This window comes from Rhamphochromis sp. 'chilingali' (assembly GCF_963969265.1).
Source record: "Rhamphochromis sp. 'chilingali' genome assembly, chromosome: 3".
In the NCBI taxonomy this organism is placed as follows: Eukaryota; Metazoa; Chordata; class Actinopteri; order Cichliformes; family Cichlidae; genus Rhamphochromis; species Rhamphochromis sp. 'chilingali'.
In genome coordinates this window covers 44677542-44691064 of record NC_137931.1, presented here as the reverse complement: position 1 = coordinate 44691064, position 13523 = coordinate 44677542, and the positions used below count along the sequence as shown (strand labels likewise).

The window sequence follows — 13523 nt, the reverse complement described above, 5'->3', positions numbered from 1 at the left end:
CTGTACATATATACACCCAGAGGGGAGAGAGATCAGTTGTCATAGTTGTTAGACATTCCACTCAGTAGTGTTTATTTTTAGCTCATGGCTATGATCCCCTTTTGATGTGGACCTGTGCAATTGTGGCCGAGGGAGAGATTGTGTTCCCGTCTTACTCTAGTTTCTACACCAAACTATACAGCACAGATAAAACAAGAAGGATCCCCTCAATGGGAAATTACAAATCAAGACCATCTCAGACATGTACAGGTAATGACTTTTTTTCCCACATGTATACACATGATTGATAATGAGGTTTGCATTTGAAGGAGGGACGCCCAAGAGGATAAGTTACAGTTTACAGACACTGAAGCTGCAAAAGGCTATGTGTATACTCGGTAGATTGTTGAATATATGCATAGATAATTAGAAATGTAAGATAAAATATTACATTGTTATTAATGTTCCACCTTGATGATGGTGTTATAAAGATGAATGGAAGAAGAAAGTTGGCGAGTCATACTCTGTGATCATTGAGAAGTTGGAAGACGACTTCCAGCTGAAAGACAGCGAGCTGGTGGATCTTAAGCTCGCTTTCAGGTGACAAACTCTTTATATTTCTGTGAGCGATCCAATCTGTATGAGTCACTATAGGAACTACATTTAAGCTGACGTGCACTGTTCCTCTGTTGGAATTCCACCTAGTTTGAATAATTCTCTGTCAGTGGTTTTATATCGTTCACAAGCAGGTGATGTTGATTTTTCTGTGGCTCAGCTCCGATGAAGCTTTTCAGAAGGTGAATGTGAGCTACCGAACAGAGAAGGGGCTGTCGCTGCTGCATCTCTGCTGCGTGTGTGGAGGTATGCATGACTACTAGAGTCTATTAATAACTCCTCAACAAAATGTGATGGTGGAGGGAAGGATTACTGTAGCCTGACGGACATTATTGTTTGTGGTGTAAGCAGCACAGAACTAAACAGAATTGAAATGAACGTACAGTGCTGTGAAAAAGTATTTGCCTCCTTCCTGATTTCTTATTTTTTTGCATACTTGTCACACAAGTTTCAGATTCAATTCAATTCAGTTGTATTTATATTGCACCAAAGAGTCGCCTCAAGTCACTTTATACTGTAAGGTAAAGACCCTGCTAAGAGAGAGATAATTCCAACATCAGATGACCCACTATGAGCACGTGGCTGCAGTGAGATGGGGAATCTCCTTTTTAACATGGAGAACCCTCCAACAGAACCAGGCTCAGGGAGGGGTCGATATCTGCCGTGACTGGTTGGGAGTGATCATCAAACAAAAATAAATATTAGACACAGATTACCTGAGTACATAAAAAGCACAATGACAATAACAAGATTCCATTTATAAAGTGGAAAAAGAAGCCACCAAAACCTGCCTGGCTCTACATGAAGAAGTAACTGCCCCTAAGTCTAGTAACTGTTTTTGTTATAACTGCCATTGAGTCTTTCACAACAGTGTGGAGGAATTTTAGCCCACTCGTCTTTCCAGAATTGATTTAATTGAGTCACACTGGAGAGTTTAAATGGTAAATGGACTGATTCTTATTCAGCGCTTTTCTACTCTCCCGGAGTACTCAAAGTGCTGTATACAACATGCCTCATTCACCCATTCATACAAGCACTTCTAAACACAAGTGCAAACGAAACTACATTCACACTCCGATGAATGCATCGGAGAGCAACTTGGGGTTAGTGTCTTGCCCAAAGATATTTGGCATGCAGACTGGGGAAGCCAAGAATCGAACGACCAACCTTCCGATCAGTAGCTGATCTGCTCCACCACCTGAGCCACAGCCACCCCAAGCACGAAGTTTAAGCATGAACAGTCTGTTTGAGGTTGCCAAAGCATCTCAGTCCGTCCAGCCTTCCACCACTTCTAAACCTTTCAGAGGTGGGTTTGCTGGTGTGTTTCAGATTATTAATCTACGGCATAACCCAGGTGCAACTGAGCTTCAGGGCTGGATATTCTCCTTTGGGATTTTATGGTAGACCAGCATTCATGGTTCCATCAATTACATCAAGTCTTCCAGGTCCTGAAGCAGGAAAGCAACGCCAGACTATAACACTACCACCACCATGCTTGACTGTTGGTATGCTGTGTTAGTTTTACAGCACACGTAAGGAGACTCAAACCTTCCAAAGTCTTGCTTTTGTCTGGTCAGTCCACAAAATATTGGGATATGAGACGAGCTTCTGTGTTCATTTGGTCAGCAGTGGTTTTCTCCTTGGAACTTTCCCATCGATGGCATTTTTGCCCAGTCTCCTATTGTTGAATATTCTTCATTTGTGGATAATGGCTCTCGCTGTGGTTTGCTGCAATCCCAAAGCCTTAGAAATGACTTTGTAGCCCTTTCTTTAGATCATAGCTGTGCTGGGGTCACTGTGCTGCTTTTTCAGAGGTTTTTCCAACTACTTAAGTGATTTCCTGATTCAGCGGATCTGGCAGTAATCCAGTTTGGGTGTGGCAAGTGAAATTGTATTTGAATTTGTATTCACTTGAGTTAACTGTGTCTAATATTAAATTTAAGTTTAATGATCTGAAATATATATGCAGAGAACTAAGAAATGAAGATGGGGTTAAATACTTTATCACATCACTGTACATAAAGGTTAAATATAGAAGATAATAATGCAACTAAAGGCTAGAACTGTGGTTTCTCTAGTTTTTCATTCCAGTCCACCCTGTTATTTCATTTGCAGTAAATATAATGTTTTGTTGAAAGGAGATATTTCACTGGTGCATAATGTGACATATTTGTGTCCAGGGAACAAGGCCCATATGCGCACCCTGATACTCAAAGGCCTGCGTCCTTCAAGACTGACCAGGAATGGATTCACTGCTCTCCACCTGGCTGCTTACAAGGTGCAGAGAAGCAAAGGGCAGTAACGTAAATTTCAAGGTGGAACCGTGTCCATGTCTTGCTTTTGTTATGCTATATGTTATCTGGTTGATAGCGTTCTAAATTTTTACCACATGGTGGAGTGCAAGTGCACACAAAGGTACCATGGACATAGCTTCATGTTTTTAGTTATTAATTGTGATAATACTGCAGATTAAAAATGACATATGCTTATATTGAACCCTGCAGGATCTGTGGAAATGCAGTATTACTGTTTTATTTGCATGCTGCAGGATAATGCTGAGCTAGTGACTGCGCTTCTCCATGGTGGGTCAGATGTGCAGCAGTTGGGATACGGTGCTCTCACAGCCCTTCATGTTGCCACACTGGCCGGGCATCATGAGGTGAGAGAAAATCATCAGCCGTTATGGACCGTGTTGATTTCGTTCCTTGATCTGTGGCTATTTCCACCTCCAGGCTGCAGACATACTTCTACAGCACGGAGCCTATGTTAACGTTCAGGATGCTGTCTTTTTTACCCCACTGCACATTGCCTCCTACAATGGCCACGAGCAGGTAAACTCCTCATGTTAAACTTCATGTGGGGACAGCATCTTTGTAAACACCTGTATTTGTACTCTGGGCTTCTTCTGGTCCTCTCCTGTTTTGTAGGTGACGAAGCTGCTGCTGAAGTTTGGGGCAGATGTGAATGCAAGTGGTGAGGTGGGTGATCGCCCGCTGCATCTGGCTGCTGCCAAGGGCTTTCTTGGTATTGTCAAACTGCTGCTGAGTGAGGGAAGCAAAACTAACGGTAGGACCCGAGACCTTGAGAGAGCTCTGATCAAAATTGACATGGGTTGATGGTCTGTAAGAGAAACTTGATGGTTGATATATTGATACAAAAGCATTTACAAAGCTCGCACACAAGAATTTCACTCACATGTGCTGTACCAATGTACCTGCACATGTGATGTGACAATAAAAGTGATTTGATTTGATTTGATTTAAGCTTTTTCCTTCTTCAGAAGCCACAGAGAAGCTACTTGAATTCTAAATTTGAATTTCCTCTAACATTTGTATTCTCCCCACCAGTAAATGCCCAAGACAATGAAGATCACGTCCCCCTCCACTTCTGTGCTCGTTTTGGTCACCATGAAGTTGTCCGCTTTCTTCTGCAGGGCAGCTTTGATGTACAGCCTCACTCTGTGAACATCTACGGGGATACGCCGTTACACTTGTAAATCATCTGCAGTGTTAGAGGTCTTCTCTGAGTTTTTGGTACATGACATGAATTGCAATGAATGCTATGTTTCATCAGGGCCTGCTACAACGGCAAATTCACAGCCGTGAAGGAGTTAATACAGTACTCTGGTACAGACAGTCTTTCAAAGGAGAACATATTCAGTGAAACAGCACTTCACAGGTATATTTAGCTTAATTTATAGTGTGCAAAAACACATTTCACAGCTAACGTATTGCTCTGAGGTGATGTTAAATTCATATCTCATGTCACAGTGCATGCACCTACGGGAAAGATCTGGAGATGGTCAAATTCTTGTTGAGCCAGAGTGCCATGAGCATCAACTATCAGGGCAGAGATGGACACACAGGTGAGACCTCGTTTACTAATTGATTTATTAATTTCTTTACAGTGCACTGAGTTTCATTATTATCTGTGTGTCCTGTGGTGTTGTTTAGCTCTGCACAGTGCCTGTTTCCATGGCCATATCCGCCTGGTACAATTCTTGCTGGACAGTGGTGCAGACATGAACCTTGTCGCCTGCGACCCCAGCAGGTCCAGTGGAGAGAAAGACGAACAGACATGCCTCATGTGGGCTTATGAAAAAGGTCTGCTTAGACTATTATGAGCTCAGCAAGCTTGGAAAGCTGAAATAAATGTTGCTGCTCACTTACTATTTTTTCCAGGTCACGATGCCATAGTCACCTTATTAAAACACTACAAACGTCCAGATGACTCTCCTTGCAATGAGTACTCTCAGCCAGGAGGGGGTTAGTCACCACTTGAAATATATTATCTGGATTAAAATCCCCACATAATCTCCTGTTAATGTGTCTGAACATGCATCTCTTCCAGATGGCTCCTACGTCTCTGTTCCGTCTCCTCTAGGAAAGATCAAAAGCATGACTAAAGGTACTGAGGTGGAGTGAAGCACAGCTGATTTCCAACATCGCTGACAGCTCACGAGGCAGTGCACGCCACGTCTGCTGCCAAACGAAGGGGTTTAGCTGCTGATAATAACACTTGGTGTCTTTTGCTGTGAAATTGGGGGTGGTGTAAACTACAGATGCGTCTCCAGCATAATAAATTGATATGAATTTGATAAAACACAGCTTGAAACTGTGTAAATATCAACGTTTGAAATTGGAAAGCTACATTTCAGGGAATGATATAAAGGTGTCAAATGTTTTACTCATGCCAAAATTAATTGATTTAAATGTATTTTAATTGCTATACATGCTATATGTGCCATCTATCCTGTGACCATTATAAGAATGTTATTTGATTTAAACCTTTGCAATGGTCTTAAAATAACACATCAAAATAAAGTGTGTCTATTGCAGGTTCAACAGGAAAATGTGCAGGCATTTAACATAAGCAACATTGTGCCTTGTAGGGTTAATGATTATTTAAATTTTCTTTTCAGAGAAAGCAGAAGTTCTTGTGCTCAGGGCCAGTCTTCCATCTCACTTCCACCTACAGCTGTCTGAGCTGGAGTTTAATGAAATTATTGGATCGGGTGAGTCTATTTCCTGTTGTTTTCTCCCCCCCATCTAATGTGCTTACAGATCTGATATTATTATGTGTGTCCCACACAGGCTCCTTTGGAAGAGTCTACAAAGGCAAATGTAGAAATAAAATTGTCGCCATAAAGCGGTATTTATTCACACAGCTGATGATATGCTTTTGGATTCATTTATTAGAAGGTGGAAAGATCTAATTGACCCTTGAATCTTTAATGTTTTCTGTAGTTATCGAGCGAACACGTACTGTTCAAAGTCAGATGTAGATATGTTCTGCAGAGAGGTTTCCATCCTCTGTTGCCTCAATCATCCCTGTATCATCCAGTTTGTGGGAGCATGTCTGGACGACCCCAGTCAGTTTGCCATCGTTACCCAGTATGTGTCTGGAGGCTCATTGTTCTCCCTGCTGCATGAGCAGAAGAGGTGAGGAAGTTTTTGTGAGTTATTTTGGGAATTATCATGTCTTAGCAATTTACCTGAAACCTTAACCATACACTACTACTTAACTCTAACCTGGATAGCATAAGTTAAGAATCCCAATATGGGCCTTTACTTTTTGTCTCTAGACTTTGAACATTCTGACTGAGTAAATCGATTTGTGCCAGAACAACATAAATATATAAAGTATGCACACACAAACCCAAACAGTTCAGTTAGAGCTCTCCCCTTCTTCATGCACCATTACCGAGTCATCTTTGCCATTACATACAAACTCAGCATTATAGATGTTACATACGTTCTACTATCTATTTCTAGTAATCTACTTCCAAATTAAAAAAGGAATCCTAAATAACTTAGTAGAACTCTGGTGCAGTGAAGTAAGTAATAATCGTCCTTATAAACAGGTTGTAAAAAGAGGTCAGACTACTTTAGGTAGTTACTTTGAGGGGTGTGCACGGCGCAGTTGACTATTTCGGGTCCCATTATCATCCTCGGAAGTGTCCCCTCACCAGTCTCTTCCCCTCAGCCTGAATCATCATTGATCCAGATGAAGTGTTCTGCTAACTGTGTGGTCAGGTGATGTCTTTATAGGCTGTCCTATTGATCTGTGTAAAGAGCTGTGTGTGATTGGCAGGGGTCATTGATCTAGTACTAAGTGGTTGCTGCTTTAATGATGTGTCAATGGACAGGCTTATCGACCTGCAGTCCAAGCTCATCATTGCCATTGATGTGGCCAAGGGCATGGAGTACCTGCACAACCTCACACAGCCTATTATCCACAGGGACCTCAACAGGTAGGTGCCACAGTGGAAACGTATGTGCTGGAATGGAATTGGAGAATAACTGTTGTCACTGCAAATAATACATGTCTTCCTTCCAGTCACAATATTCTGCTATATGAGGATGGACACGCAGTGGTGGCTGATTTCGGAGGTGAGGCCATAGATGATGTTTTCTTTATTCTTTTCTATTTGTCCAACTAAAATGTTACAAATGTTATTAGCAACAAATAAAATAACTTCCAGTAACGTGATAAATGTAAATGCTATAAGAACTTTTCCAATCATAAGCTGATTTAAAAGGTCTACCTTCCCGACTTGGTTTTCAGTCGCAAAAAACACGAGGAGAGCTGGTTGTAAAATTAGCATTGACCCATCAGCAGGACCGGTAGCTACTCCTTTGTGCAAGAAGGAACTGCCAGAGCTCCGCAAACATGACCTCCACTAGGCTGCTCTTGCATATTTCTGAAGCGAATAGGCGCCATTGGTGGACCGGCCAGTTGGGTTATTTTCTGGAAAATACCAGTGGAGCTACACGGTGATGGGGTTCAGCACAGATCCCACTAAAGGAAGTTGTTTCATGCTAATGGAGTCGATGTCCAACAGTTTGATTAGAAACATGCGTATGAGGAAACTGGTTGAGGCTGTTTTCTGGGCTCTGGGAGTGCTCCTCCTGTTTCTCTTTTCACAAAGCAGATACTGGTCCTCCTGCTGGGTTAATGGGCTCCCAGTGTTGCTTCCATACTCTTGAAACCGTGTTGGAAGACTCAGCAAACCTTCTTAAAAAAATGTATTAGATAAAAGTTGTCTTGCGAGACTGCATTAGGGATTTTAAAAAACTCATCTAAAAAGCTAGCAGAGGCTTGATGGCTAATTTCTCGCTTTAATTTTGCAGCAGTGGTTAAAATTAGTAAGTTTAGCCTTAAAAAAAAATGAAGGGCTAGCACTCATTTAACTCAAAATCAAAATAAAAAAAAAAGTCCTACAAACAATAAAAGATTTGGTTCCAGGCTGGTCAATGCTGACACTTTCTACTGTTCCTACGAACAGATCAGATCCATCCACTGAACCGAGGTTTGATGGCCCAGAGCTCCAGTCGAGCATATACATTTTTAACCAGTCCATCAGAAAAGTTTATTAACAATAAAATCTGCTCTTGATCTGTTCAGCACACTTAGCCTGACTTGGTCTGTAATGACGAGTAGCTCAATACTTATCTAATTCTAATTCTAATTCTTCACTTACCCAGGAACACTTGTGCACTTGTGCTGCTGTTACTTTTCATTTTTCAGCCTGTAAATTGCGTGATGTTATAAATGTCGTTGCCTCTCTCTGCAGAATCCAGATTTCTACAGTCTGTTGAAGAGGACAACATGACCAAGCAGCCAGGGGTCAGTGCTGTTTGCTCTTTCACGTTTACTTGATGACAGGTGCAAATTCTCATGGAATGAGTTTTCTCCCCTCTTTAGCCAAATAACTCTGACACCATCTGCAGCATCCATGAAAGACTGAGTGACTTTCAAAATTTAAAGATAAAAAGTATAAGCTGTTGTTTTGTTGGACTTCAAGTGAGTGCTTTCTCTGGCAACTGCCATCAATTATCTGCCAGCTAAAAAAGAAAAGTGCCTTCATGCAGAATTTGTATGAATGTGCTGACTCAATCCTGCACAGTGCTTGGCCTGCAGTTTGGTGTTAAGTGTGTTTCATCTCCGGGGAGCTGCCTGTTATGATGATCTACTTGCCCTTGCTGGGACACAGCGTTTATGGTTTTAATTGGGCTTCATTTTGTTTGCATACGTGTGTGCTGCCATTAAAGTAGACCAAATTTTAAAAATACACGTCCGTCCTCACCTCTTGAGCTTTCAACAACCTTTATCTCCACATGTGTTTTGGCAGAACCTGCGCTGGATGGCTCCTGAGGTGTTCACCCAGTGCACTCGCTACTCAGTGAAGGCGGACATGTTCAGCTACGCCCTCTGTCTGTGGGAGCTGCTGACAGGAGAAATTCCCTTTGCTCACCTGAAGCCTGGTCATTTTTCATCAAATGAGTTCAAACAGAAGTTAAATCAGTGACATCTCGTATTGCAAAATTAGTGCCCGATCCATACATTAGCCAAAAGACTGTCCACGTGGTATTTTAGAGTTTTCAGACTTTTCAAGAAAACATTCAGTAAATGCAAAGACATGAGCTAGCTCATCACCTCAGTGCAGAAATGTCTGATAATTAGCAGTAAACAAAGCATGCATACATTCTACTTGCACTACAAACAAATACTAACCACCACAAAAGTAAAATAGATCACAAAAGCAGTTCAGATAACACTTTTTACAGCTGAATTTAAGATATTTGTTTTGTCCTTAGCTGCTGCAGCAGCAGACATGGCCTATCATCACATCCGGCCTCCTATTGGTTACTCCATTCCCAAACCCATCTCTGCACTTCTGATGAGGGGCTGGAACTCCTGCCCAGAGGTAAACGGCCTGATTGTGCTGAGAAGTAATTACTCGGATAATAATAATAATGGATTGCATTTATATAGCGCTTTTCGGGACCCCTCAAAGCGCTTTACAATGCCACTATTCATTCACTCTCACATTCACACACTGGTGGAGGCAAGCTACGGTTGTAGCCACAGCTGCCCTGGGGCAGACTGACAGAAGCGAGGCTGCCATATCGCGCCATCGGCCCCTCTGGCCATCACCAGTAGGCGGTAGGTGAAGTGCCTTGCCCAAGGACACAACGACCGAGACTGTCCGAGCGGGGCTCGAACCGGTGACCTTCCGATTACAAGGCGAACACCCAACTCTTCAGCCACGATCGCCCCGCAACTTGTTCTTAAATTACAGCTCGTCAGGATATACTCAACTATTAAGAGCTTTATTGTATTAAAATCTAAAATACTATGATGTCATCCATATTATATCAGCCATTACTATATAAACATAATAAGGCTGTGAGAGTCACAGGATGCTGAGTCAGCTGCTCCTTCAGTGCACAAGCAGCAGTAATGAATGAGAGAAGCTGATCCCCAGATGACAGATTATTGCATCGCTGTTCACATCTAGGAGTACTCAGGACACTGATGATCCTCCCTCTGTGCTGTGGTGTTTATAACTAGCTGGGATTCCTCTTCTTTTCTTCCCCTTAATGTTATCACACGGCTGATCATGCGGGCACATTTTCCTCTCAGTGGTACATCGACTTCCTGTTTGCTAACTAGTTATCTGTTTACTTTTGTGATCTGCTTGTCCCACTTCAACGTCATGAAAGCATTTATTTAACAAGAGCAGGCTGCCACAGGATCTTACATGCAGGCTTCTCTCCTGGTGCCTCACCTGTGCAGTACACTGGTTCTCACGTGGTTTTCACACTGGGACATGCTGTACTGTAGATTTCCAGATGAACGGCCGTGACATCTGTGTAATTTAAACTTGTTGAAAGTGCAAACTGTTGCTTTTGAAACATACATATGTACATTTTTTTTAAATTTCCTAAAGTTAATAATAAATTGCTGTAAAACCTTTTGAAAACATAATGTAGGGAAAAGGTTTTTAAAAACGTGTATTCCATTTTTATATATCTTTAAGTGTTTCCTAAATGTTATCCTACATTTGTTTTGGTCTTGGCTTCAGTCATTGACATGCAGACAGACGCTCTCTCTGGATGTGATGTATAATTGAACAGCTTTGCAGGGTGGCAGTGTTTGTTCTCTTACAGCGAGGCGAGAGATCTGAGGGCTGCTTTTAAAAGCACAGGTCACCTTTGCCTCGTGTGTGGGTGGAATAAGCAGAATATACACGCCAGTTTTGGAGAGAATACACCTGTGCATCTTTTTGGGGATAGGCCTGATGCATGTCTGAGTGTTTATAAAAATGCTAAAATAAATATAGTTTCTTTTTTCTTTTGAAATTTTAGGACAGGCCTGAATTCTCTGAAGTGGTTTCCAGCCTGGAGGAATGCCTGTGCAATGTTGAGGTACATAATCTGCCACATATAATTAAATGCCTTCTGCTGTGCATGACATGCATGTTGTAATAATTACATTTTCTCTATTATGTATCACAGCTGATGTCTCCAGCTTCCAGTAACAGTAGCGGCTCCCTCTCTCCCTCCTCCTCGTCTGACTGTCTGCTCGGGCGAGGAGGACCCGGCCGGAGCCACGTGGCCGCCCTGCGCTCTCGTTTTGAACTCGAGTATGCTCTCAACACTCGCGCCTATGCTTTCTGGACCCAGAGGTAAGACAACTCGAGCGTCTCCTTAAACAGGTGGGAATAATTTACTGCACAGTAACCACACTCGCACTCATTTGGTCCTCTGCTGCTGGCCAAAGCCCACTGGGGTTAATATCTTAATTCTCTAACATTTCTTTCTGGCTAAGATGGACGCGTTTTCTTTAGTTTGCTAGCTTTCTAAGTTTCTGATTGCTCCTTTGAGAGCACATCCCTGCCAAGGCCATAAAGAAAGTGGATCTCGAGCCAAACCAATATTTAGAAAAGGCCAGTTTTGAGATGAAAATATACAACAATGTATATGTGAGTATATACAATAAAAACATGTCTGGGCTTATTCGACAAGAACATGTGATGTAAAAGCAAATCCTGTAAACACTTTCAACAACTGTCATGCTGATAACAAGCAGGCAAATTGAGCAACTCCATTCAGTGGGGAGTAGAGTTGCTCGGATACCAACCAGGAAGCAAAGGAAAGCAAATGTAATAAAACAGTCCTGTCATTCTGACTGTGAAGGAAGGCCTCTGTTAGACACTTGTCTTTGAGCTTGTTTGTGTGTGTGCATGAGAAGAGTGAGAGCCTGGTAACAGTCAATATGGAGTACTGAAATTAGACAAGGCCCTCTTTGTAAATATTGTCCTACAAAAAAAAAAACTCCTCTGCAACTTTCAGCCACATTTAGTGTCATGTTTCACAGATCGTAAATATATTGTAAAAAACTTCAGAAATCGGAGCAATGAAGTCAAATTCCTTAACCTAAATAACCTTTTCCTATTATTATGTCTCCTTATTATGAGCTGGGGTTGCACATTTATACCTGTCATGAATTTTGTATACAGCACACCTGCAGAGAAAGTGAAAGTAGGCAGCTATTGAGTCTGACATTACATATTGAGTTTCTTTGCTTGGAGCTGCCTTCGTCTCATCTGTCTTTCTCCCTGTAAATGCAGCAGTATATATTCCAAAGTATTGTTTTCCAGTAGATTAATGAACAAATGCTGAGGATGTTCTTTTTAATTTCAGTGAGCAGCGCAGAGCATCTGGAGGGCTTTCACTGGAGGAACTAAGAAGGAGCATGCAGTTCTCTCCCATCGATCGAAATGGTTTGTGTGCATAACACAGAGTCAGTAACACTGTATGATTACACAAATTACTTTTTAAGTAGATCTCTTGCATTTCAAAACTTTTGTGTTAGTGCTTGTCATCATTCTGAACTTGAATGTGGCCCAATTTTTAACCCGTTTTTAAAGCGGCTGGTTTGGTATACAGTCACTGGCCACTGCATTAGGTGCACCTGCTGATGCAATGCAAACCTCTAATCAACCAAGCAAATACATTTAGGCATGTACACATGTTAAAGCGGACCTGCTAAAATTCAAACCGACCATTAGATTGATGAAGAAAGGTGACTGAAGTGATTTTGAATGTGGCATGGTTTGTTGGTGCCAGACTGCCTAATTATTTTCAAAGCTGCCGATTTACTGGGATTTTCTCACACAACCATCTCAAGGGTTTATAGAGAATGACCTGGAAAAAACAGAAAATACCCAGTGAGAGGCAGTTATATGGGTAAAATGCTGTGTTGGTGCCAGGCGTCAGAGGAGAATGGCGTGACAGGAAGGCAACAGGAACACAGATAACCGCTTATCGATCGTTGCTCAAGAGTTGGCAGTTCGTCTTGTAATCGGAAGGTTGCCGGTTCGAGCCCCGACTCCGACAGTCTCGGTTGTTGTGTCCTTGGGCAAGACACTTCACCCCAGTGTCCGGCAGCCTCGCCTCTGTCAGCTGTGGCTACAATGTAGCTGCCATCACCAGTGTGTGAATGTGTGGATGACTGAATGTAGTGTATACAGGCCATTTACCATTGCAGCAAAGAGCCTATAACAACAGAGAGAGTCACATTGTTGGTAGACAAGTATGAAACTGTTTCCTTGAGTCAGCTTGTTGAATCTATGACCTGAAGACTTAAGACAGTTTTGATGGCAAAAAAGAAGAATTCTAGCAAGGTGTATCTAATGAATTGGCCCATCAGCCCTTGAACTGTTATTTGTCCTTCTTAACCACCACATTAAAAAAAAAAATCCTTGTTGTTCTCATCCTCAGGGTATGTGTCTGATCCCATGAGCACCATGAGATTCTGTTCCTCCCTCAGCAGCAGCGGCAGCTTTGAGGAAAGTAACTGAACACTCCCCGAGCTCCAGACTCTGTTATTATCATCTTATTAATACAGATAGTTGTGTATTTTGTGACATTTTTGATGTAATAAATAAATCTGTAGAAACTGCATATGATGATAATTGAGGTTACCTGTTATTTGGTTATAACATAAGGTCTATGCATGATCTGTTTGTGAACTGAAACTTAGTTACACTGTTTTTTAAAAACGCACATGTAGAACAAAGTTTTCTCTTTATTCTTGTTCTTGATGATAAATTTAAATGTAAAGACATTTTTTTGTCA

General features: G+C 41.8%; 1 protein-coding gene across 1 annotated transcript; it reads left to right on the top strand.

Moving 5' to 3' along the window:
• The first annotated feature begins 143 nt into the window (after positions 1-143).
• Positions 144-13444, top strand: tnni3k (TNNI3 interacting kinase). Its single transcript, XM_080878717.1, has 25 exons — positions 144-249; positions 471-579; positions 755-840; positions 2775-2872; positions 3143-3253; positions 3327-3425; positions 3522-3660; positions 3942-4086; positions 4168-4272; positions 4365-4459; positions 4548-4697; positions 4776-4859; positions 4945-5001; positions 5516-5608; positions 5688-5745; positions 5841-6035; positions 6743-6847; positions 6934-6986; positions 8171-8223; positions 8729-8861; positions 9195-9304; positions 10749-10808; positions 10899-11068; positions 12087-12166; positions 13167-13444. The coding sequence occupies exons 1-25, from the start codon at positions 210-212 to the stop codon at positions 13244-13246; spliced, it is 2508 nt and encodes an 835-aa protein (XP_080734843.1). The 5' UTR covers positions 144-209; the 3' UTR covers positions 13247-13444.
• Positions 13445-13523: the final 79 nt, after the last annotated feature.